This window comes from Microcebus murinus, chromosome 6 (assembly GCF_040939455.1).
Source record: "Microcebus murinus isolate Inina chromosome 6, M.murinus_Inina_mat1.0, whole genome shotgun sequence".
NCBI lineage: Eukaryota > Metazoa > Chordata > Mammalia > Primates > Cheirogaleidae > Microcebus > Microcebus murinus.
In genome coordinates, this window is record NC_134109.1 from 100,037,022 (window position 1) to 100,064,151 (window position 27,130).

At 41.2% G+C, this 27,130-nt stretch overlaps 1 protein-coding gene across 9 annotated transcripts in view; it reads right to left on the minus strand.

Moving 5' to 3' along the window:
* Positions 1-1,357: 1,357 nt before the first annotated feature.
* Positions 1,358-27,130, minus strand: part of CSNK1G1 (casein kinase 1 gamma 1) — a 181,141-nt gene continuing 155,368 nt past the window's right edge. For 2 of the 9 annotated variants that reach the window (XM_020286024.2, XM_076004473.1), the window contains 3 exons: positions 26,103-26,213; positions 15,010-15,116; positions 1,358-1,703 (listed from right to left, as the gene is read on the minus strand). In XM_020286024.2, coding sequence (XP_020141613.1) covers positions 1,601-1,703; positions 15,010-15,116; positions 26,103-26,213 — 321 coding nt within the window. In that variant the 3' untranslated portion in view covers positions 1,358-1,600. Of the gene's footprint in view, positions 7,358-11,666; positions 11,691-15,009; positions 15,117-15,958; positions 16,207-26,102; positions 26,214-27,130 lie in introns of those variants that run through there. The other 7 variants (XM_012758585.3, XM_012758588.3, XM_012758586.3 and 4 more) reach the window with 7 other exon arrangements.

Consider the following 27,130-nt stretch of genomic DNA (forward strand, 5'->3'; position numbering starts at 1 on the left):
TTGTTGTTCATATATGCACTTGAGATTTTACATTGCTCATCATAGTTATATCCCATTTCTCATTAGTAGAGCAGAGTCACAAAGCAGTGAATTAAAATAAAATCTAAGCCCCCCAGCTGAGTGAATGGACCTCCTCTTGGCCAAAGCGACCCCAGAAATACCCTAAAGCTGAGTTGCTGGCCATGAGAAGGGAGGTCAGACATGTTTTGTCATGACCCTCCGCCCCCCTTCTTAGAGATATCCATAACTCATTGACAGGCATAAGGCTGTACAAGACAAAGCTTAAATCACATCTGCAGGTCAATTTACTTAACAGATCACTTGAATCTGGGTATATGTCTTGGCTCTGATCAACAGACTTCCTTATCTTAAAACATTCTATGCCTTGGATGGGCAAGATGCCTCAAGCCTGTAATCCTAGCACTCTGGGAGGCCAAGGCAGGAGGATTGCTTGAGGTCAGGAGTTCAAGACCAGCCTAAGCAAGAGCAAGACCCCATCTTTACCAAAAATAGAAAAAATTAGCCAGGCGTGGTGGCACTCCCCTGTAGTCCCAGCTACTTGGGAGGCTGAGGCAGCAGGCTCATTTGAGCCCAGGAGTTGGAGGTTGCAGTGAGCTATGATGCCATTGTACTCTAGCCTGGGTGACACAGTGAGACTGTGTCTCAAAAAAGAAAGGGAGGGAAGGAAGGAAGGAAGGGAGGAAGGGAGGAAGGGAGGGAGGGAGGGAGGGAGGAAGAAAGCAAGCAAGCTTCATTTCTTTAACCAATTATAAATCAAAGAATCTTCAAACCCACCTATAAACCTGTTATGCCCTGCCTTTACAGGCCAAACCAATGTACCAAACCTTCCATGTTTTGATTTATGACTTCACTTATAATTCCTGCCTCTCTGAAATGTATTAAAAAACCTAACTGTAACCCAACCAGGCAAGACCACTTGCTCAAGGCTTCTTGGGTGTGACTCTCCAGGCCATAGTAGCACATATTCAGCTCAGAATAAACTTCTTTATTTTATATAGTTTGTGTTCTTTTCTGCTCACAAAGCTACAAAAGTTGTTCCAGAAAGCAGATCCTCACTTCCTGGTGTTCTACCTACCACCTGAGAACCACAGGGATACAGGAACTAACATGTGAGTGAGTATGTCCAAATTCTTCCAGAAATACTTATTTTTGAAGTGACTCACAGGAGAGGGCAATGTTCAACCCAGAGGAATGAAGCAATAATGCCAAAGTGTTAGGCATTTATTTTTCTTCACCAGAGCCTTGAATCACATCAAAGTTAGTCTAGCTAGACTGGTAATTACAAATGAGCCAAAGGAGATTAAAAAGACAAACCAATCAACCAAACAAGTAAAAGTAGCCAAGAAAGGTAAGATTTTATTTTACATACAAAAAGGGTGCAAACTGAGTCCTTTCCTCCCCAAATTGGAGAAGAGGTATACTTAAAGATCACATTTATGTTTTCCATGATGCCCTAGGAAATGGGCTACTTTGAGATAACATATCAGAACCCATTTTCCAATTTCTCCAAAGAAGGCTACTTCCTCTGCAGAGAAGTTTTTCCTAATGGCATACAAATATCTCCTCCCGAGGAACAATTTTAAATACACTTGAAATTGACATTCATGTTTAAAAATACTACAAGTTTCATTTTCACAGCTGAGCTTTGCGACCAGTGCCAGGGTTTATGAAACATTACATATCTAAAAAACAAAACAAAACAAAAGTAAAAAAAGAGGCATTTAACAATAATCAGACACATCCACACATCAATTAAAACTGATTTCCACAGCTGATTTATACATTATCTAGTTTTTAAAAAATTGCAATCAACATCCCAACATCTTTTTAAGAGTATAATGGGCAAGGATGAAAGAAACAGACAAATAATAATATAATAAATTAGAGCATGTAATATATCCAATGGGAATTGCTGAATCAACATTATTTTCCATGGGAGGGGACTATAGTATTTTTGGTTTCATCTTTATCTTTTCTGATGTTATTCTTCTCTCTGCTTAATAAATGGGGCTCATTCCCAGAGCCAGCTTGCTGAGACACTAATTGGAGAAGCTCACTTGTCACTTGTTTACCTCTGAGAATACTCAGGAACACATGGTTCCCAGCAGCCTGGACTGTGAGTCTTTATGAAAGTGAAATGTACATAGATGAGCACATACATAGGCACACACATGCAATCACACACCCCTATCTGTAAATATATTTCTCCCCAAAGAAATGGCTCATCTTTCCTGAGACATTCCTAGCAGATTGATAAGCCTTCTAAAAAGGGGTTCAGTGCAAGGGCTGGCCTGGGATTTGGTCTGGAGCTCATGAAGAGGAACACTGAAAATAATGACTCACCTGCCCTTAAAGAGCGGTTGTAGGGTGTGTGTGGGGCAGTCAGGACAGCTGTCCTCTTGTGCACTGCACCATCATTTATTACCATGGATAATCCTCTGCTCTGAAACCTTAAAGGTGGTGATGGCACTAGAAAAGTGATTGTGAGTAGTAAAAGAAGAAAAATAACAAAACAAATTCTGTCTACAGATCTGAGGTTTCTTTATAACATCCAGTTTGATAATCAAACTAGAAACATAAGGAGTACATATTCACTTTTTCCTTTGTAAGCTGATTTACAAATACTGGAGTGGTTTCCTGGTTGCTTTTTGAGAAAATGTCACCTACCATTGTCTATACCCAGGGAACCTACTTACTATTTTGAATACAATGAGAAATCTATTCTTTTGCACTTAGTCACCTGCAAAAGGAGTAAGGAAAAACATATTTTTAAGACTGCTTACTAGATCAAAGACTTCCAAGATTCCTTATTTGTGGCCCAAACACTGCTCAACACTTTACAAACCCACAGAAGGGTCATGGTTGCCTCTTGTTTTTATTCAGAAATAAAATCACCCCCCACTACCACCAAACTCAAACCTGAAGGAATCCCACTTTGATTTCTATCAGCCTATCATGGGGAAGACTGGGAGTCACTGGCCATCAACCTCTAGATGGGACTTCCCTGGACTCTGCAAAAGCAAGAACCTCAGAGATAAGTGCCTGTCACCAACGTGGCCAATCCAGATGGGGTGCCTAGTTATCCTGGCTCCCTCAGGGTTCCTGGAATTCATATGCTTACCATGGGGCAACAGTAGGGATGGTGGCAGTGGCCTGGCAAAGGTAATGTTGGCTGTATGGTGCTGGAAGCTCCCAATCCGTGAAATTCTAGCCCTAATGTGGTTCTGACACTGGAGACAATGTTGTCATGGCAACTCAATGGGAATGGAAAACTGGTTTAAATATGAAAATGGAAGAGATGGCTGCAACACCGGAGGCATGTGGGCTTGGGAAGAGATGCATCATAGGAAAGATCAAGTTCCTTTGAGGAGATGATTTCTAGGCTGCCATGGAAGTTCTTATTTTTGAGAAATGCAGGCCATGCTTGCTCACTGTGAGAAGGAATGGATTTTATCTTTTACATTTAAGAAAAACAGTTAAAGCTATTACCTTTAGTAACCACTGTGACACATTACTATTATTACATATTTCTGGCATTAAAGGTGGTTACTAACACTGAAAATCAACAGTGAATATGCACTACCAGCGTAAACCTCCACTGAACTAAGTTTGAGGTTACTTTAGAGGTGATGGACACCTCTTCTGGCTAATGGGAAGGGGCTATTCCTATGTACTTGGAGTTCTCTGAGAATAAAATAGACAATCAACACTTCTACTAGAAACCTCAGGATCCCTGCTGTCTCCAGTAGCTCATACATTCCAAAATAAAATGGACTTTAACTGGAGGCTAACCCAGTCACTCAACAGGTACCTTCTTAGACCCTGTTTACTCCTAGAGAGACCCAATATAGAAAAATGTTAATTAAGGCAGTCATGAATACATATTGGCTGCTGGGATGCTCTATGCACCCTTGCGTAGTAGTCTGGAGTAAGATCTCTGAGAAGTGCCAAGGTCTGTAGAACAACTTGATCAACCTTCATATGCTTAGACTGCACAGACACAAGTCATGTTCTGGTTATGGGTGGGGGGGACCCTTTATGTCTTAGTGGAATCTCGGTCTGCTTGCTTCAATCTGCTCAGAATTCAATGCCTGAGGGTTCGGGAGAACTCCTAATGGTATAATAAAGGTTTTTTTTTTTTTTTTTTTTTTAAATGAACAGATGCTGAGTTAGCTTTAAGAAGAAATAACTGCATCAATCCCAAAGAAAAAGATTCTCAGACATCATAGCTATGAAATGGAGAAAGCTCAAAAACTACAGAGCAAGTGGACTGGGGCAGGGGGGTAGGTGATAGAGGGAGTGCCTAACACCCCACAGATCTGGCTGAGGCATACAGCTAAGTAACTATAGCAATAGGGCAGAGGAGGGAGCCCTGATAGGCTGATGCGACTGAAACTGATAGCCAAATCACTTCTGGGGTACTCAATTTTTAGGGGTTTTTTTGTGTTTTTTTTTTTAATTTTAAGAAAGATCACAATAGAATCTCCCAAGTCCAGAACCACCTTGGAGTGTAAATGGCCCTGGAAGGCTCACCTTCCAGGTGAGCCTGCATGCTAAAGGGACCTGGGGCTCTTCATCTTCGTTATGAAAACCAAATATCTAGTGAGAGATTTGTGGGGGCTGGAGGGTGAGAGTAGTATATTAGGAACGATCCTCCCCCACAACTGCTCAGGTTCAACCCCTCAAGAACTAGCCTTTAAAAAGTTTTAAGACAAAAAAAAAAAAATCACAAATACAGATGCAAGGTGGTTTGCTCTGCAGCCCATCTGGTCACTATCTTTGCTTTTTTGTGGAAGCAAGGTGGGGGAATAGGGGGAGGCACTTAGTAGGGTATAGAGTGCCAGGATGCTCCAGGCTTTGCCACCATTTCCCCCTGCCCTCTCTCGAAAGGCAAGGCATTTTCTATATAGGGATGAGGAATTTAAAGTTTCTATACAGGGAGTTAGAGTTGGCCAAATGCCAATTAAGGAACTATGAAAATTTCAGTGATGGGGCTTCAACCACCAGGTAATGGCAAGGACACAAACCCCCAATATTCAAAGACCTTATAAGGGGTGGGGTGTGACAATGCATCTCCCTGCTACTCAAATTTTCATACTGTACAAAAACATTTCTTTCAAAGAAATGACAGATTACAATCTTTACATAAGCTAAACAGGTTCGAATCCAGTGAAGTGATATTCCCTAGCCAAGGTCCAAAGGGATAGGTGAAGCCCAGTCAACTCTGATCCATGCTAATGCTGCTACTTCTGCTCTGAGTAAGGTACGTCAAGGGACATGTCAGGAAATGTCCACTACCAGAAAATATCTCCACATCCCCCAGTGCAAAAGAGAGCCTTATACCTCAAGCCAAAAGTGAAGATTTCTGTGCTTCACAAACCACCAGACTAAGTGACCAGCCATGATCCTCCACGGTTAGTTCTCTACTCCCAGATATGTGAACACCCCTTTCCCTGATATAAATAATCCTTTTCTGTCATATTTAGAATTAGGAGTCACTGTTTGGATAAGCCACTAAACTCAAATGAAAACTGAGCATCAGAAGAGGTAATTCCACATACTATTGGCTTTTCAAACAGTGAATGAAGAGCCAAGACTCTTCTTGGCAGTACCTTATATGAATCCACCACGGCAGGAGGAGGAAGGCCTATGAGGGAGGACATGGTTAGATGCATGGCCATCTTATTTGGAAGGGATCCATGTCCAACTGAGAAAATAATTTCAGACCTTTCATTTCAGTCTCCCTTCTCCTGGAATTTTCCAGCACCAATCAATCTTACCCTCTTGTTTACTGCAGCCCCATGTACTGAGTCCTAAGCCTGCTGCTATGGACCTGCTGAGAGATCTTCATAAGCTTGGTTTATGAAGAGGCAGACTAGCCCAAACACTACAACTCATCGGGGCAGACAGGACACACTGATTTTCTTTTCCTGGCCCTATGATGCCACACCCTGAGGCTCCTCTGGCAGTTGAAAGGCAGCTTCACTGTCCTCCTCTTTTTGTCCTAGTGGCAATTATGGTGGTGGCGGTTTCATCACTAATTTTATCCCCCAAGTCACCAGGAAGTCACATGGCTGTCTAGTTGGAAGTCCCTGGCAGTGGAGAAAATAATTTTGAATGTTTTTGTTAAGGATCTCCTTCTCCGGGATGAGCTGTCTCCTGTCACAGTCTGGCTCAGCTGGCTCATCCCGTGTGCTGGAGAGCTAGGATTTCAAACTGTAGGTTTATTAGGTCAAGATGCTCTGGTAGGAACATTCTTCAGCAGCTGAGAAGATGAATGAAAATTCAAGTATGTTTTCTTGTCAACCTGAGTGTTTACTCAGAATGACATAGAGTTTGGCTTCTTCTCTTCTGGGTGCTGGAAATCAAACTTTTTCCACTGAGAATGTCCTCTGGACCCACGTTCTCTTTGAATGGCTTGGCTGGCCCCATACCCCTCAAAACAGAAAAAAGTAAAACCCCTAATATAATCAGACACAATATGCATCTGCCATGTTTTTGCTTAAAAAAAAAAACAACTAAAAGTGCAATAAAGTCAGTTTTCTTTCCTTTGCTCAGAACAATGTGCATTGTCCTACTACCACCTGGAAAAAAGAGTTCACTTGTCAAGAAAGCTAAGAACGCCAACACACAGGGACAGTAGACTGCAGATTTCTCACAGCTTGTGTCCTACAGTGTAACTTCACAGGAGGGAGGGAAGGCGGAACCTGAACCCCATGGCCAGCTGGGATGGATGCTGCATAGGCACAGAGGAAGAGGAAACCATATTCCCAGACACATCTGGGAGATGGAGAAAGTTCTTCTCCAGCCCAGGTCTGCCACCTTCCTCCTACCTTCTTGGCCTCATCCCCAGCCTCTTGAGCTCCTTCCACAGACAGAGCCTTTTAGCTCACTAGCTTTTATGCTAGATAGGGCTGTGGGTGGAGCAAAAACCAGGAGTAAACTAAGAGGAGGGAAGAGAATAGTAGTCCTTGAGTTTTTGTGAATGACACCTTCACTGTAAACAATGGGAAGGAGAGTCAACCAGGCAGCCCCAAGGGCAAGCAGTGGAGGAACAGCAGCTCTGGGACCTGCTCAGAGCCTTGGGCAGGCAGGAATGGCCATTGACCCATTGGGCCCTGGCTGCCACACTGGTTCCTTCTGGGGGCATCTGTTTTCTTCTTTTTGGTTTAGATCTCTACCCTCCCCCAAAGAGGAGTCCCTTCCAATGAGAAATGGCAGGAGCTGCAGGTGCAATTGAGTCAGAGTCCCCAGAGCCTGAGGACTCCTGGGAGGCACTGGTCACTTGTGGCGCTGAGCAGTCTTCTTCCTTTTCCTCTTAAAGAAACAGCAGCACCTGAAGCACAAGGAACATTGCAAGTCAGTGCAGGAGGCCTGCAGGTTCCAGCAGACTTATGCCTGCTTCTGCTTCCTGAAGGGAGTAGAATTTTCCCCTTGGCACCCACCCACAGGGCCACCCACAAACTATAGTGCACACACTGGAGGCAGTGGGCAGTGTCTGCCAGGAAAGCCAAAAGAAACAGCTGCTTGATTTCAATCTGCAGCCATCCAACCTAATTATCAAAATGGTGCAGGCTAGGCAGGGCTGAAATAGGCATTTCTGGAAGGAGGATGAAGAAGGCTTCTTTCTTAGTCTAACAGCCAATCCAGAAGCCTCATCTTTGTCTGGGACCAAGGTTAGGGGTCTTCAGGGATGCATAAGTATAGTTTGCATTGTCTGCTCCTTGACACTGACGGTACAATTATTTAATGCAACTTACTGGCCAGCTGGCTGGGAGGCTAAACTAAGGCAAACAAATCCCATGGAAAGTATGATGTTTGGAACTCTGGGAGGATCTTTTGATGCTACCAGTGAAGGATGAAGGATTCTCTCTATCCTCCAACTCTGCCCCCACCCAGGTACCTGGAATAGGCAGAGAAGCCCTGATTCTAATAAGAACTGTGAGCCCACAGCTCTTACTGACACCAGTACAACTTCCCTTTTCATTTGGAGGGGACCAATGCCATGGCATAGGAGCTGACCATGACAGGATGCTCTCTGGTTGCAGAGTACTGCTTCCTGCGTGCGACTGCTGCTGCTGTGCCAGATAGGGTTTGAGAACTGGCCCTGTTTAAGGTGGAGTTGCGGCCTGTTACCTTAAGAGCCCTCCAAGTTCTGCCTTTCAGGGAACAACTACTGTTCTGGCACATCCCTAAGCCTGAGTATCCCATCCTCACTCCTGTCTTTGGAATAGAAAGTGTGACTCTTGCTCAGGCAGTCCATAAGGGGGTGATGAGGGCTATGGCAAAGCTGGTACAAAAGATATGTCCTTTCTAGGGAGCTGACACATGAGAAATGAGAATGTGAGGGGCGGAGACTGGATGAGTCAAAGATGCCAGATAATGGAGGTGAGTAAAGTTGCAGGTATAATTCAGACTTGCTAGACTCCTTAAAGAAAAGCTTTTCTGAGAATACTATCTTTGAGCTTCTTGCCTACTCCTTCCAGGTTTAATGTCAGGAATATTCTATAAGGAAATAAAGAACTAATTACTTACTTCCCCTAGGTTTCCTACTATAGCTAAGATACCCTCTCTTTAGATTCCTTAGTATGCCTACATTCATTGGACTGGTTATTAAAAACTTGAATTCTGGTTCTAGGTGGTATTTGGATTAAAAAAAATTAGAGAAAATTTCTAAGAATGCAGAAATAAACATTTATACCAACAATGATGGGCTTTAACCATTATCTGAATGAATCAAATATGGAAATTTTGGAAATAGGAATATCTTAGGAGGGTCTTAAAGAAGATTTTCTCTGAGCACATCAATGACATTTATGAAGTCATTTGAAGACATTTATGAAGCACTATTAATGGGTGCAAATATAGTCACTAACCAAAGTGTCTTGTGTACTGGGAAACTGAATAAATTCTTCTAAATAAAAATAATCAACAGGCTGGGCATGGTGGCTCATGCCTGTAATCCTAGCACTCTGGGAGGCTGAGGCGGGCGGATTGCTCAAGGTCAGGAGTTCGAAACCAGCCTGAGCGAGACCCCGTCTCTACCAAAAAAAATAGAAAAAAATTAATTGACCAACTAAAAATATATGTACAAAAAAAAAATTAGCCGGACATGGTGGCGCATGCCAGTAGTCCCAGCTACTCAGGAGGCTGAGGCAGAAGGATCACTTGAGCCCAGGAGATTGAGGTTGCTGTGAGCTAGGCTGACGCCACGGTACTCACTCTAGCCTGGGCAACAAAAGTGAGACTGTGTCTCAAAAAAAAGAAAATCAACAGTTTTGAATGTTTAAAATAGTTGTCAATGGAAATCCTGAGGAAGAATTTTTTTAAATGGTCTTTTTCTGTACATACACTATAGAAAGAAACATTTTCCAAGGTGAATGTCCAGAAAGGAAGCAAATTAAATCTCTATTTCAACAGACTTACCTGTTTCCCTTTTAACCATGATTTTCAGAGGCACTATTAACTTTTAAGCCAATTTCTATTCTTTTTGGAGGATGCTAAGATAATTTTGGGTTTTTAAATAAAAACACTCAAAAATAAGTTTGAAACAGTGTTTAGTTCCTTTTCAAACTGTACAATGACTTCTCTTTTACCTCCTCCAAGGCAAGCCATAAGAGTTAATGTCTGTTTACAAGCATATCATAACCTGATGTGTAATGCCAAATTCCTCTGACTGGAGGAGAGTATGAGTTGTGGCTGTGAGGAGTTGGAATATTTTAAATGTAGAGCTCTAGACTGATTTTTGCTAGTTACTATAGCTAATGCTTCAGCAGTAGCAGGAATTTTTAATAATTCTGTCCCTGAGGAAGAAGGTCCCACAATCTGCTCTTCAACTCATTGGTTTCTGCGGTGACTACTAGCAACAGGACCTGTTAGACCAGGTTGGACTCTAGACCAAGTTTACTGACTGAGTCCATATAGATGTGTCACTCTCAGAAGAGAATGAAGGCAGACGATGAGCCCCTCTTGTGTCTTAGGTTCCCTTCCAATTGATTACTTGTTTGGATGACCAGAAGTTCTCAACATGGTGCAGTCAATCAATCCAAGTCTCCATAGTCACAAGCTATCCCGTGCTCTTCCCCAGGCCTCTGACACACCACCTTTTGCATACTGCTGTCTTACTATGCCCTGGGGCTCTCTCCTTCAGCTATTCTCTTGCTATGTTCCTCTCCTCTGTCACATTTGTACATTCTTCCTTTCCTCTAATACTTGGCTCAAATCCTTTAATCATCTTGTCTACAGTGACCTCCTAGCCTCTCAGCCTCACAAGGGCAATAACGTAAAATGGCTTAGAGAACTCCTCGTCCTTTCATGTATGTATGTTTATCTCTCCCGCTAGATGGTACCTAAGCTCTTTGGGGCAGGCTTTGGGACCCCCTAGAGTTCCAAGCACAGAGGTAAATGAACATATAGTAGGCCCTCAAGTATCTGTAGTCAGGATCATGTGACTGACACCTCACAGGAAAAAATAGACCACGACAATATCAGATTACACAGACATATATTTGCAAAATGAATAGGCCAAATGTGCTCTTTGATACCCTAAGACTATTAATCCTACCTCTATAGAATCCTGTTGTTATCTTCAGTATATTCCTGTCTCTAGGGAAACTCCTGTAGGCAATTTGGCTTGGACAGTTAGGGTTCAGAAACCAGTGCCCAACCCAGTCACTGAAGACAAATAGAAACAAAGTAGTCATAAAGTTCAGTAGGCTGTTATATTCATGTAGAATAGACCCTACACGTGCAGACAATGTGGGAGAGTTACAATTCCAGACTGCAACAGACCAACATGTTCAAGAACACCTGGAAGGTCACGGGCAGTGTACAGAAAGAGAGCCGAGGAGGGGGCTTTGTCATATAGCAAGAATGTTCTTTATCACACATGGACTCTTTAGTGCTTCTCCTTCCATATACCCCATGTTGTTCCTAAGAAAGCATTCCAGGAGCCTTTTCCAGGAGTGGAAAAGACAGGCTCCCATAGGTCGAAATTAGCTGAGTCAACTCTTGGTCTGCTATACTGTCTTATAAGAGTAAAGACAGTAAATGAAAAACAAACAAAACAATCCTGAAAACAACAACAAAATGTCTATTTCTCTCCCAAGAAGGAGCTCTCTTTTTCTGAGACATTCATACTCTGTAGATCGAAGAACCAGCTGAATCCAAAAAAGTCACAGATTTTTCCAAAGCAGCCAATTTCTAGGTTAGAGACCAAGTTGCAGAATGTAAAATTATCTGGTAACACTATCTTCGTGGTTGTGAGGAAATACAACTGATATCTGAACAGCTGATATAGTAACTTTGTCTTCTTACCTCAGTGTCACTCTCCCTCCAATGATATATTGTCATATTAATTTGGGAGAAAATTCACTCAGCTAAATATAAAGAGATAATTTTGGATACTGTTTTTGGTAGGAGGAGGCAATGATAAGGTGGGTTGAAAGGAAAGAAGGAATGGACTAATTCCTGGGTATAGCCTGCCCCATCCCCACCTTGTGGAGCTAGTTCCCCAGTCTGGGTGGTAATGGCACAAGGAGGCATATGGAAGCCATTCAATGTTCCTAAGGCATTTGTTTGGCTTTGCTAGTCCCAGCCTAGTCTGGTCCGCTCCCCTTGCATGTGGACTGGAGAGAGGGACTCACCACAGGTTGAGCATTTTCAGGCAGCTACAGAGTATGTAAAGAGAAAAACACAGAAAGGAAGAGAGAGAAAGAGAGAGATATTAGTCCACAGAGGTGAGATGGAAGCGACTCCCTGTGAGCCATGCAAACATGCAGTATGTGTCTGTGTTTAGTTTCTTCCTCTGTCAAGGTAGGGTGAGTAGGCCCAGGCCACTTGGTCCCCACATTGAAGTGGAGGGAGCAGGAGCCTGACAGAAGCATCAAGGTGTGAGCTGGATCTCAGGGGTAAGGCAAAACAGAAAGAGCTGATGGGAACCCCAGGGTGGGCTTTCCTGGGCAACTTCCAGGAAAGCAGCAGGGGAAAGAGCAAATTACCCTGTCTGTAAGAACTCAATCAAGCACCAAGGGCAAGCCATTTTGGTTTCCACATGAAGTCTTATTGTGTATGCTAACAGTTAAGCTAACCTTCCTAACTATTTTGAGGGAAAAAGAAGTCCCTAGCCTTTGTGTAAGTCCAACAATGCCTAACCAAAGCAGCCAGCAGTTGTCTTTTCCTCTAGAAAGGGAGAAAAGGTTTAAGAGACACTTTATCTTATTAAATATAAATCAGAGGGAGGAAGGTCATAGCTCTGAATTAAGGTATTAACTAATAGAGAAGGGCCAAAATTCTAATCCTGTCAATTCTCAGGAGAAATGAGGTTCACTTTTGTTAACTGACAGCTGAAGTCTCAATAACCAAAAATTCCTGTGTTCTTTTGTACTATAACAAAAATCGATCAAAAAGCTGCTTACCCTCACCACCCTTCCAACCATACTTAAACAAGGACATGTGTCCTGTAGCTAGAGAAAACAGGAAGTCAGATACTCAATTTTGTAAATAAAACAAAAACCAAGACCCTGTAATTTCTTTCCTCCTTCACACAAAACAAGCTGGGTGAGGAACCCAAAAACAAAAGCTTGCAAGTGAAGGCTCACGTAGTCTCCCCAGTACCCGAGTTAGTCTCAGTATAGCCAACAGCCCTCTCTACCCCACAAGCAGGCTGCAGGAACAAATGGCATCACAACTGTGTGCAATGAGGGGCTGTTGGGAAAGCCTCAAGCTTCTCTAGCTGTGACTTCTTCCTGTGAAAATGATGAAGCAGGTGAACACATGGCTAACCTTTCTCTGCCCCCATACACATAGAATGCCAAGAAGAATAACACATGGCAAGGCCCTGACAGTTCCTGGGCAAGATGGACTGGTAGCTCGTGAAATCACTAGGAGACTCAGCATACAAAACACTCTAAGCCACGAGCTATTGAATGACATTTGGTCAAATACAAGTGTTCCCCTCTGGTTTCTATAGCTTTCAGAAGGTCTAAACTCAGAGCTAGAGACACAATTGTCCTTTTTGCTAAATGGGAAGACTTTAAACTCTCTTTACATTCTAGAGTTTAGATTATACCAGAACAGAATATACCAGATTGAAATTTCTTTGTGTGAATAGGTCCCTATCTTACACACAGAACACAAACACCACACTCACATACACAATTAGTGCACACATTTACCAAAATGAAATGAGATGAATGAAGCCTATATAGGGTGTATCATAAGACTAAAGTCCATTTGATCTTGATATTCAAAGTATGATACTAAATCCAGAGCTATACTTCTAGCCTTCAAAGTAATAGCCACAAAAGAGAACTGGAAGTGGGGTAGGGGTAGGAATGAGTATAGCTATCTTTCAAGCCCAGATAACATTTAGATCAGATCATGCTCAGTGCAGTGGTTCCCAACCTTGGCTACACATTAGAACTACCTGAACTTTTAAAATTCTTGATGCACAGGCCACACCTCAATAAATTAAAATCAAAATATCTGGAGTCAGACTTAGGCATTTGTATTTTCTAACATACCCCAGGTGACTCCAAAGTTCAGCCAAGGTTGAGAGCCAAGAGGGTGAGAGTAACATACTGTTTATTTAAGAAAATGTAGTTTTGTCACAGAAACAGAAAAGCTGTGAGCACCATTAATATCTTAAAGTCCCTAAAAATAGGGAAGATGTTTCCTTACTAAAATGGTCTCTTCCTGGCATAACTAGCAACCCTACCCTACGCCCTTATGTATCACTGCCTCATATAAGCTGGGAGAAGAGCATTTGAAGCTGCCTACAGTCAGTGGTGGCTTGACAGGAGAGAGTCCAAGTCATCCCCAGCTACTTTTTATCTATTAGGTATCTATTAGGAATCTTCAAGCCCTGGCTTTTCAAAGAAAGGACCTCTTGAAGACAAAATGAGTTCATCAAATAGATGCTCAGGAGAGCAGGGGAATGGGCAGGGGCACAGTCATACAAAGTGAATCTGAAGAAAGAACAACACAGGTCTTGGCTAGCTACTCAATGACTCATACCCAGAGGTGTAAGCAGGTTCTGGCTTGTATTTAGGCTATCTGGGGGCTCAGGAAACCACTTAGGGCATAATATCACTATAAAAATGCTCCCTGCTTCAGAGAACAAGAAACATGGATATCTTGAATATTCTCAAAGGGCTTATAAGAAAGGTCATTAATATCAGTGTTGGCAGCAGTTACTGACTCATGATGTCTCTCCCTACCTGGTGTCTTCTTAGAGTTTAAGTCTAGATCTGAATTTGGGATAGGTAAAAAAGGGAAAGAAGTGGTAGAAATGCTGCTTTTTGCAGTAGAATCAGCAGTTATTTCACCTTCCACCCCAGATTCTAAGAGTTTAAACACAGACCATGCACAGAGTACCAAGGGGCTGGTGGTATGGGCAGACATACACATGCAAGAGAAGCAGAAAAGGGCATGAGGGCAACCTCCTCACTCTCTTGGGATAAGTGTCACTTCCTTTCCTTCCTAATACCCTCTCATAAGTGCAGATTATTTTTCTTATCTGACTTAGTCTTTCTGAATCCAAAATCATTTGAGAGTGAACAAAATGGACCTGAAACTGTTCCAGGACTGTACACCCAGTTCTTAGCCCATAACCAGCAATCGAATGCCATTCAGCATGGTCCATGGTTTAACAGAAGATTTTTCTCTGTATTCCATAGGTAGCAAGAAACTCCATGCCCCAAGAGGTTCATGGCTACTATTTGTTGTAGCCCTGATAACATAATTCTTTTAGTTCACTATATCTTTTGCCCTGTGTGGACTAGAAAAATGTGACTATCCTCAATGAAATCACAACTAAAGAAGGGGAGCAGCAGCCTTAAGGTACCATGCAAAAACCAAAATGGTCAAAGGAAGAAAGCTGTGGACACAAGCATGAGGAATCTAGTCTGAAATGAGCAGCACACAGAGAAGAGACAGAAAAGATTTTTAAACTCATGACTTAAGAGCCCCCTTGAAAGATGAACGTACTTAGCTTCCTCCACTACCTCCACCTCGGCATGCGCTGTGATTGGTGCATTGGAGTGGGCTCCCGTGGGGTCATCGACATTCAGCTCTCCATTGGTTGAGCTAACCACCTGAAACAGAAAGACGGAGTGTGACAGGTACCATGACAATAAGACCCTCTTGCCAGCACCAGAGAGGGTCACTAAGGGAAATCTAGCCTCTAACCTAGGCACTAGCCAGGCAGTGTCTGTATTATTTGTTTTCCTGGGTTAAGGGACTAACTGTCCTAATTTAGGGAAGGTTCCCAGACCCACATCATGTAAGAACACTAAATTCAATGATGTAATCATATAATGATGACAACTTCCATAATGAATGCCTACTCTGTGTCAGGCACTCTGCTACATTGTGTGTGTGCGCACACATGTGTATCTATGTGTATGTAAATTTACTCCTCACAAAAACCCTATGAAATCAGTCTTATAAAAAGGTCTATGAAAGATGGAAACACTAAGAAATGACCTTGGTTACAAGGTATAGAGTTAGGGTCTATGGACATCCATGAGGGAAGCTTGTTCTAAACATATAGATACTTTCATATTGTGAAAATGTACAAAGTACTTTATTAAATTAAAAATAACTGCACAGCTGACTTCTAAAGGTAAGATCACTTTGTTCCCTTTAGTATGATGGGTAAATTCTATTCCTCTCAGTTTATTATGCTATAATTATATAGACTTGGTGATGATGTTTAAAAAAAAAAATTTTTTTTTTTTTAAATGCAGCTGTGTTTAGATAAAAAAAAAATTCCAAAAAGGAAACCAATGGTGGGCACCAGAAACTATAAACAATTACACTTTCCTTCAAAAATTTCTTCATGGCTTTGGCCATTGGTTTGAAGTTACTCAAATAACAAAACTGCCACCTCTCTGGTGAGAGGGAAGATGAAACACTTTCCCTTGGAAAACCAGTCTTATTTCAACGACCTTTATTTCAGGTTCATTGTCATCTCACTTCTCACTGATGGTCCCCGAAATGTAAGTGAAGGCTCTCACTCCTGCCATCTGGTTAATGTGGACCCGATCAGGCTTCTCTTGCTTGTATAGCTGCTTCTGCCACCTGGTTTCATTTCCAGCACACGATTCCCGTTTATGTGGGTGCTGGGAAGTGGGAAAAGGGACCCCGTTGCTGGACAAACCACTCTGCTGTTAAAGGCCTTGGCTGAAACATGGGAGAGAACCACAAAATAGGATAAATGGTTCGGATATAATATGCCCTTGGGTAAGTAATTTCATTTGTTTGAGACTGTTTCTTACAGGTTGATGAGAGAATTATATATGTATGAGGCAGTGTCTGGTACAATACCTGGTATATAACAATGGAGGCAGCATAGCACAGTAAAGAATGGGGCTCTAGAGTCAATCATCCCTGGGTTTGCACCTCAGCTCCACCAATTACTTGCTGTGGGCTCTTGGGCAAGATCCATAAAAACTAGCCTAGTGCCAATGATACATGGTAATGGCTCAGTAAGTGTTCATCTTACTGTTATTCTCCCTCCATTAAATGTTTATTCCTATCTGCCTCTAGCTCTGGGGTCCTCATCAGCAGTTAATCTGCAAAAATTTCCTGAATAGTCATAAAAAGGTATGTAGGAGTAAATGTTTAGTACCAATAGCCTTTGGGGTAGACAGGGTGAATACTACTTACTAGTAATCTATATCTACTATTATCTCTAAACCAGAAATAATTGTTGCTCTTATTAATAACACATGCTTGTAAAAAAATTAAAACAATGCTATACATTTAGTGAAAAAAGTGCACTGAATTTGTACTTGCCCGAGGGATACCCAAATTTCTGCTAGTGATCAAATTCAGCATCTTAATGGAACAACCTGACCTTAGTTTTCTCCTGACATGATATAATAAACACTATACAATACCGTATTCTTGCCCCCCCAAATTAAAGTTTTATCTGAATCTAATCCCGATAAACAAATCCAAAATGTGGGATATTCTATAGGACAACTAGACTGGACTTTTGAAAAAAGTCTTTCTTTAAATATTAAAAAGAAAAAAAATGGAGAGACTGTTACAGATTATAATGATTAAAAGGCCAGGTGTGGTGGCTCATGCCTGTAATACTAGCACTTTGGGAGGCTGAGGTGGGAGGATCACTTGAGGCCAGGACTCCGAGACCAGCCTGAGTAACATAAGGAGATCTCATTTCTACAAAAAATAGAAAAATTAGATGGGCATAGTGGCATGTGCCTGCAGTTTCAGCTACTGGGGAGGCTAAGGCAGGAGGATCACTTGAGACCAGGAGTTTGAGGTTGCAGTGAGATATGATGATGCCACTATACCTGAGCCCAGGGAACAGGGAGAGATCCTGCCTTAATTAAAAAAAAAGAAAGAGAGAGACAGAAACTAAGAAATTGAAAGAGATTGAAGAGGCACAACAACCAACACAATGCATGAACACTGTTTACACCCTAGACATTACAGTATTAATTTTGGAGGCAACTGGAATTGGGGGAAATGTGATATAGACCATATATTAGATATTATAGAATTAATTTTCTTAGATATGACAATGAACTTATTGGTTACATGACAAAATGTCTTTATTCATAGGAGATGCAGGATGAAATATTTTTGGATAAGGTATAATGATGTTTGCAATTTACAGAATTAAAGCAAGTATGGCAAAATCTTAAATTGTTAATCTAGGTCAAGCATATACAGGGGTTCATTGACTTTCCCTCACAACTTTTCTGTAGATTTGAAATTTTCAAAATTAAAAGTTGGGAAAGAAATAGCAGAAACAAAAAGTTGAGGAGAGAAGGTTTATCAACTGGAGAACCATAGCTCCTCGTTCTAATGCTACCTTGTTAACTTCCTCAGTATTACATTCGCTTCTTTTTTTTTTTTTTGAGACAGAGTCTCGCTTTGTTGCCCCAGGCTAGAGTGAGTGCCTGCCGTGGCAGCAGCCTAGCTCACAGCAACCTCAATCTCCTGGGCTCAAGTGATCCTACTGCCCCAGCCATGTGCCACCATGCCCGGCTAATTTTTTGTATATATATTTTTAGTTGGCCAATTAATTTCCTTCTATTTGTAGTAGAGATGGGGTCTCGCTCTTGCTCAGGCTGGTTTCGAACTCCTGACCTCGAGCAATCCACCTGCCTCGGCCTCCCAGAGTGCTAGGATTACAGGTGTGAGCCACCGCGCCCGGCCTGATGGTAAGTTTCTTAATGAACAATTCAAGAACTAGACAAGATGTTTAATTAAATGTCTTGGCTTCTAATTGACATGAATGAAGCATTAGTAAGCAACACCACTGAGAATTACCTGGTGAATTTGGGTCTTGGTGCCTGCTCACACCATTTTACATGTCTCATACTTTCTAATTTCTCCTTGCTATGAATTGCCACTTGGGCCATAAGCAATATCCTTAGGTAATCTAAGGAAGAGGTTATCCCCCTTTTATAGACTAGATCTTGTCTGTATCAATGAGAATCTGGTCTCAAATGAATCAGGCACAAATGGGAGGCTTGCCACCTATGAACTGTACCTATAACATGCCCGGGACTCTTAATTGTTACAAATCTGGGCCTTTATAGCATCTGCTTAATTATTTCAGATTGGAGATACAGTCTGTCAAACCACTGAAATGCTGCCTGGATGTGCAGTAAAATAAATACCAGTGTAAGTGACAGAAGAGCTAGATCACAGGCCTACCTTTGACATCCTCTGTGAGCCCTGTTTTCTAATTCTGTAAGACAGGGCCAATAACATTCATCTTATCTATCTCATAATTACTGTGGCAGTTAAATACAATGATGTCTAGGAATATGATGAAAAAATTATAAAGTACCTCATGAATGTAATGAATTACTGACATTTTAAACAATATCACCCTTATACTTTTTTCTATTGAGTTTTTAGTATAACTTCATTATAAAAAATAAGCTTCATTACAAAAATAAGTTTTATTTACATAAATGAAATATTGACATTTATTTTGGTTTAATTACTATTAAAATTAATCCCACATTTCTCTAGCTATATTACACAAGACCCAAGTAATTAATGTCTTAAAGGACTGTTTGTAAGAAAGACTAAGGTGACGTACTATTTTTGACCTTTAATTCTTAATAATGACAATATCCTTTTTAGGAGTCTCAAAAATTTAAGCCAATAGTCCCATTTTTCAAAACGTTACCATAAGGAAAATTCACAGCTGTAGACCAATACTTTAGCTGATATGTCATTTTTAAGTCTAATGCCCTTGCTTATCCCTGGAGATTTCTGGAAATTCCCTACACATTTTAAACAACTTTAGAATAATCTTTTTGAAAGAAAAACCTGAACTTGAACTTTGGCCTTCCACATGTAAAAGATCTATGGAAATACTGAAAAAACTGGGAACCAAGGGGGTCTGCACGTTATATAGGTTGGAACAGGGCTGGGAGTGGTGGTTCATCCCTGTAATTGTAGCATTATGGGGGACTGAGGTGGGAGGATCGCTTGAGTTCAGGAATTTGAGGTCAGCCTAGCAAGAGTGAGACCTCGTCTCTACCAAAAATAGAAAAAATTAGCCAACCAAGGTCATGCACGCCCAGTTACTTGGGACACTGAGGCAGGAGGACCACCTGAGCCCAGGAATTTGAGGTGGCAGTAAGCTGGGATGACGACACTGCACTCTAGCTGGGGCAACAGAGCAAGACTCTGCCTCAAAAAAAAGGGCTAGGGTCCAGTGCAGTGGCTCACGCCTATAATCCTAGCACTCTGGGAGGCTGAGGTGGGCAGACTGCTTGAGGTCAAGAGTTCAAAACCAGCCTGAGCAAGAGTGAGATCCCGTATCTACTATAAATAGAAAGAAATTAATAGGCCAACTAATATACATAGAAAAAATTAGCCGGGCATGGTGGTGCATGCCTGTAGTCCCAGCTACTCGAGAGGCTGAGGCAGCAGGATTGCTTGAGCCCAGGAGATTAAGGTTGCTGTGAGCTAGCCTGACGCCACGGCACTCACTGTAGCCTGGGCAACAAAGCGAGACTCTGTCTCAAAAAAAAAAAAAAAAAAAAAAAAAAGGCTAGGAACAGGAGCATCTATACAGAGCAAACTTTTCTCATCTTGGCATTCTGCACTCACTTCCAGGGTCCTGGTATCTGCAGGTCATCTTGGTTAGGCCATCATAATTTCACAAAATTATCTTTAGGAAGTGAGACAACTCAGAAATATGGGTTTCTAGCACATCAGCTGTGCTAGAAAGGTATTGCTGATTTGGTTTGCAAAAAGCACAACCTTTACAAGTTTGCAAAAATTGGGGCTAAAATAGTTTAAGTCCAAAGAGGTAAATGGAATAAGCAGTAGCAGAGCTGGACATATTAGGTAAGTGGTACAATTGCCTGTCTTCTATCCAAATGCCGAAGAAGTTGGCAGAACTTAGCTTGTAAGGAGTAGAGGGAGGTTGCATTTTTCAAATGTGCTGCCAGAGCCACTCTAATTGGCTCCACTCGCAATCAAAAGACAACACCTCGCAGTGCACAGTAGGAAACACTGTCCAAATGAGCACCCTATGTTCTAGGAACATAACTCTAATATTGACTAAACTGTCTGGATATACCAAACTATGAGGTGTGTTCCTTTTAAAATTATTTATCTTTTCTTCTAATTACAAAACAAACATATTTATTATTTCTAAAAATTAGAATATTAAAAAAGACAACGTAAGGCCAGGCACAGTGGCTCACACCTGTAATCCTAGCACTCTAGGAGGTTGAGGCGGGAGGATAGCTTGAGGTCATGAGTTTGAGACCAGCCTGAGCAAGAGCAAGACCCCGTCTCTACTAAAAAAAAAAAAAAAAATTATCTGGACAACTAAAAAAAAAAAAAAAAAAAAAAAAATATATATATATATATATATACACACACACATATATATGTGTATATATATATATATATATAAAAGGCCAGGCACGGTGGCTCATGCCTATAATCCTAGCACTCTGGGAGGCCGAGGCAGGTGGATCGCTCAAGGTCAGGAGTTTGAAACCAGCCTGAGCAAGAGCGAGACTCTGTCTCTACTAAAAATAGAAAGAAATTAATTGGCCAACTAAAAATATACAGAAAAAATTAGCCGGGCATGGTAGCACATCCCTATAGTCCCAGCTACTTGGGAAGCTGAGGCAGGAGGATTGCTTGAGCCCATGAGTTTCAGGTTGCTGTGAGCTAGGCTGATGCCATGGCACTCTAGCCTGTGCAACAGAGTGAAACACTGTTTCGAAAAAAACCAAAGACAAAAAAACCCCAAACAAACTAGCCAGGCATGGTGGCACATGCCTGTAGTCCCAGCTACTCAGGAGGCTGAGACAGAAGGATCACTTGAGCCCAGGAGTTTGAGGTTGCTGTGAGCTAGGGTCGACGCCATGGCACTCTAGCCCAGGATAACAGAGTGAGACTATGTCTCAAAAAAAAAAAAAAAAAAAAAAAAAAAGACAACATAGAAGTGCAAGTTTCTAGTAACATCATCACATGTAATCGGCTAGTAGGAAATTCAGTACATGTTTCTCTAGAGCAAAGGTGGGCAAAATATTTCCATAAAGCACCAGTAAATATTTTAGGCTTTGAAGACCATATAATCTCTGTTGAAATTACTCAACCCTGACATTGGTAGCATGAAAGCATCCATAAGCAATATGTAAACAAATGAGCATAGCAGTGTTCCAACAAAACTTTATTTACAAAAACAGGCAGATGGTAGGATTTGGCCCATTAGCTGTTTTGCCCCCAACTCTACACTGTTTCTTTCTTTTTTTTTTTTTTTTTGAGACAGAGTCTTGTTCTGTTGCCTTGGCTAGAGTGCGGTGGCGTCATCATCATCCATAGCTCACTGCAACCTCAAACTCCAAGGTGATCCTCCTGCCTCAGTCTAACCAGTAGCTAGGACTATAGGCATGCACCACCACACCCAATTCATTTTTCTATTTTTTGTAGAGATGGGGTCTAGCTCTTGCTCAGGCTGGTCTCAAACTCCAGATCTCAAGTGATCTTCCAGCCTTGGCCTCCCAGAGTGCCAGGATTATAGATGTGAGCCACAGCACCAGCCCATTGTTTCTTTTTTTCTCTGCATATGCTATTGCGCATGCATATGTGTTCTCACATACGTAGTTATATGAAAATTAATAAAAATGGGGCCAAATTTTATATACTGCTTTGGAACTTCTTTTCATAATATATCTTGGACATTTTCTCATAACACCTAGAGATCTATCTCTCAAGTGTACAAAAATACTCTATTTGTTTAGTTAATGCTAAACTGATTAACATTTAATTGCCTCTGATTTTCTGATATTATAAAAAAGCTGGCAATAAACATTAACTACATAGAACTACACATTCCATTATAATAGCTACTAGCCAAATGTGGCTACTGAGCACCTGAAATGAGGCTAATACAAATTTTCTGTAAGTGTAAAATACACACTAGATTTTAAAGACCTAGTAAAAAAAATGTAAAATATCTCATTAATATTCTTTATGTTGACTACATAATAAAATATTTCAGATATATTGGGTTAAATAAAATATATTATTAAAATTAGTTTCACTTGTTTCTTTTTTAAAGTGGCTACTAGAAAATCTAAAATTACAAATGTGATTCATTTATTTTGGCAGCACTATTCTAGAACATGTATCTTTAGGTATATGTGCATTTCTGAGGTACATTTATCTGAAACTAAATTCCCTGAATTAAAAGTATAGACAATGGCTAGGTGCGGTGGTTCATGCTTATAATCCTAGCACTCTGGGAGATTGAGGCGGGAGGATTGTTTGAGCTCAGGAGTTCCAGACCAGCCTGAGCAAGAGTGAGACCTCACCTCTACCAAAAATAGAAAAAAAAGTTAGCCGGGCACAGTGGCACACATTTGTAGTCCTAGCTACTGGGGAGGCTGAGGCAGGAGATCGCTTGAGCCCAAGAAATTGAGGTTGCAGTTAGCTATGATGATGCCACTGCACTCTACCCAGGGCAACAGAGTGAGATTCTGTCTCCAAAAAAAAAAAAGTGTAGATATTTAAAATTCTGCATGTGACTGTTTTCTCTTTCTGGAAGTTTGAAGGATCTTCTCTTTGTACTCATTATTCTGAAATTTCACAATGATGCACCTTGGTGTGTTCTATCATCCATTATGCTGGGTATTCAGTCTGACCTGGAAACAAGTCTCTGAATATTGGGAAATTATTTTGCTAATGATTTCCTCCCTTCTACATTCTCTGTTCTTTCTCTGGAATTCCTATTACTTAGCAACTGGGCCTCCTTGGACTCTTCTCAAATCTTCTTATATTGTTTATCCTACTTTTCATTTCTCCGTCTCTTTGCTTTACTTTCCTTTTTTGAGACAGTCTTGCTCTGTTGCCTGGGCTAGAGTGCAGTGGTGTCATCATAGCTCAATGCAACCTCAAACTCCTGGGCCCAAGTGACCTTGCTGCTTCAGCTTCCCAAGTAGCTGGAACTACAGAAGTGTGCCACCAGGCCTGGATAATTTTTATATTTTTTGTAGAGACAGGGTCTCATTATGTTGCTCAGGCTGGTCTTAAAGTCCTGGCCTCAAGCAATCCTCTGCCTCCCAAAGTGCTAGGATTACAAGTGAGGCACTGTGCTCAGCCATTCTTTGCTTTACTTTCCTCAACCCTTATATTCCAAACTAATAAGTTTCAGATTTTTGTTTAGTATGTTTTTTTTTTTTTTTGAGACAGAGTCTCGCTTTCTTGCCTAGGTTAGAGTGAGTGCCATGGCGTCAGCCTAGCTCACAGCAACCTCAAACTCCTGGGCTTAAGCAATCCTACTGCCTCAGCCTCCCGAGTTGCTGGGACTACAGGCACGAGCCACCATGCCCGGCTAATTTTTTTTATATATATATATTAGTTGGCCAATTAATTTCTTTCTATTTTTTATAGTAGAGACGGGGTCTCGCTCAGGCTGGTTTTGAACTCCTGACCTTGAGCAATCCGCCCGCCTCGGCCTCCCAGAGTGCTAGGATTACAAGCGTGAGCCACCGCGCCCGGCCAATATGTTTTTAATATCTAAGAACTCTGTTATTGTTTTTTGGGATGTTCCTTTTTTTAAACATTGCTGTTACTGTTTCTTCTTTCTTATTAAAGGCTTTCCTCGGAAATCTGATGACCTTTGATAGTTCATATCTTTTCTTTTTTTTAGGCCTAAGTCACCTTACCTGATGTCTGCTCATATTTAAAAGTGGAGAACTACACTGTAGAATGATCTGGCTGGGATATTTCATTGGGGAAACCCTGTTGTCAGTATCGTTAAATGTTTTCTTTTGGGGTCATCAGATTTCCAAAAACATACTGTTTCAATCTCTTGTCTGATGGTACAGATCTGGCTATCAGCATTCTTAAGCATTAAACGGGAAAAGCAGGCAGTAAATATACACACATTCACTTAATCTCTCTCTTTTCAGTAGTACCCTGCCTCAACTGTATCTCATAACCTCTAGTCCAGAGACCCTCTTGTATTGCCCTCTCAGAGAAAAAAAAACCTTTGGTCTTTTTTGGAGACAGGAAAGCATCTAGTGATCTATGGCTTTCTAAATAAACTTGTAACCAATCTCCTTACATGTTCCTCTCCTCCTTTACTAACAGAAGGCCAATTCTTGAGCCTTTTGGGAATTCCCCAGTGTAAACAGACTTAATTCTCAGCATTTCCCTATACTGGCTCAGGATTCAGTTTTCTTGGGACTCCTAAGTCATTTAATAACAGCTTCAAACAGTTTGTTGTGGTTGCCTTCTCTTCTGTTTTCTCCATCCTTATGTGGACCTGTGCCTTAATAAAAATTTATTTATCATTATTTTATTGTTGTTTCAGGAGGGAGTGACATGTGTGTCTAATCTACCATTTTTACCTAGGTGTTCCTATGAGGTTTTTATAGGGCCAAAGCTGTCTCCCAACTTCTTGTGAATAACAAAATCTTTCATTAAATCACTCCTTGTAAAAGCATATCATAGACAATCCAGCCTATAAAGATGCATCGTTTACATGCAAAAGGCCTGTCTGCACCTTTATAAGAATTTATGTTTGGTAGCTCTGGGTTCACTTGTGTGCCCCAACTGGTAGTATCACTTACCAGTGTGAGAAAACAGTCATGTAAGAAAAGTTTAGAGATACAAGATGTTCTTAACACTAAATAGAGAAGAGAGATTTAAGAGAGCCCAAATGAAAACAGAAATAATTTTCTGGCTGGGTGCAGTGGCTTATGCCTGTATCCCATCACTGTGGGAGGCCGAGGTGGGAAGATTGCTTGAGGCCAGGAGTTGGACACCAGCTTCATCAAATTGTGATACCTTGTCTCTATAGCAACAAAAAAATCATCTAGGTATGGTGATACATGTCTCTAGTCCTAGCTACTGAGGATGAGGCAAGAGAGCCACTTGAGCCCAGGAATCTGAGGTTACAGTGAGCTATGATCTTGCCACTGCACTCCAGCCTGCACAACAGAGCAAGAACCTATCTCTTAAAAAAAAAAAAAAAAAAAAAAAATTCTAAGACTACATTTATGCCAGGAAGAAAAAAACAAAATAGCCCAACTTCCAACTTTCTGGGCACCCACTCAGAAATGGTTGACTTATAGCAATTAACATTCTCAGCTTATCATGTGCTAAGGCATATATCATCATGGAATGAGCTATATATGCAGTCCTTTAGATCTCTAATTAAAAAAATACTTATTTTGTATGTTTCAATATATTCCAAGTCTTTATAATTTCCAGACTTGTCACTAATACCCTTCTACTTTGATGTTGTTTTTATGGTTTTTTATAAATAAATCAAGGTAGTAGGACTAGATTAACCAGAAATCAGTAACAGAAATCATATAGACGTTTCTTAGTCAAGGAGAACAACAAGCAATCATCTCAACAAATGACTTTTACCCAAGTACACCTAGGCAAAAAATCAGCACACAGATATTCAGTTAACTATATAGAAGCAGCTCACCCTTGCTGTAAGTTTCCACTCTAAAGGAACCCAAGTTTCAGAAGCAAGCCAACATTCCACCAGCCAACCTGGAAGGCCAGAAAAAGGCAATAAAGGCAGTAAGTACCTGCACTGATCCCCCATGGCGATCTGCAGCCAAGTGAGACGTCAGGTATGAGGTATTGGTCTGCCGGCTGGGCTGGATTTCCCACTCTCCTCGGCGCTCTGACGATGCAGTCTGCTCAGGCATTAGGAAGCATGAGAGCAAGATATGGAAGGAAAGGTGAAGCAACCAGCAGCAAGCAATCACAAAATCAAGTACAGTAGTGTCCCTGTAGGTTTTCTTTTTGGTTTGGATTTTAAACTAACAACCGCTGCAAAGCACTGAGAGAAAGTTAGCTTGGCTACATTCATTTCAGCCTAAAAAGCCAATACATAAACCTATAACATACCATCCTCACCCAGACACAGAAAAACAATAATGACCAAAAGTGGGCAGGGACTACCAAAAGTTGGAATCATCTTTTAGTTTCCATATTAGTAAAATTTCAATAGCCAATAAGCAGATCGAATTCAGAACGTTAAGACTGTTGGACAAAGGAACAGTCATAAATCAATTCACTGATTAAAGACCTATCTTAATAGACACTAACTACAGAAAGCTCCTGCATTAGGAGTCAATTTAATATGCCTTTTCCTTAAATAGGGAGCCCACTACTTTCAACATTAACCTCCATAAGACTTTGTACCAAGATAAAACAAGCAGTGGCTGGAATATGCTTCCTTACTTAAAGGAATGAACAAAGTATCTCTTCAAAAACAGGTTCACATGTAAAGTATATGAAAAGATGGGGGGATAAAAGTAAGGCTACATTGTTTGCCTGGTTCCTCTAGCTAACAGCCTCTAGTCTTGAATTAGAAAAAGTTTACTTTTTTTTTATTTGAGACAGAGTCTCGCTCTGTTGCCTGGGCTAGAGTGCCGTGGCATCATCATGGCTCACAGCAACCTCAAACTCCAGGGCTCAAGCAATCCTGCCTCAGTTTCCTGAGTAGCTGAGACTACAGGCATGCACCACCATGCCTGGCTAATTATATATATATATATATATATATATATATATATATATATATATATATATATAATTTTTAGTTGTC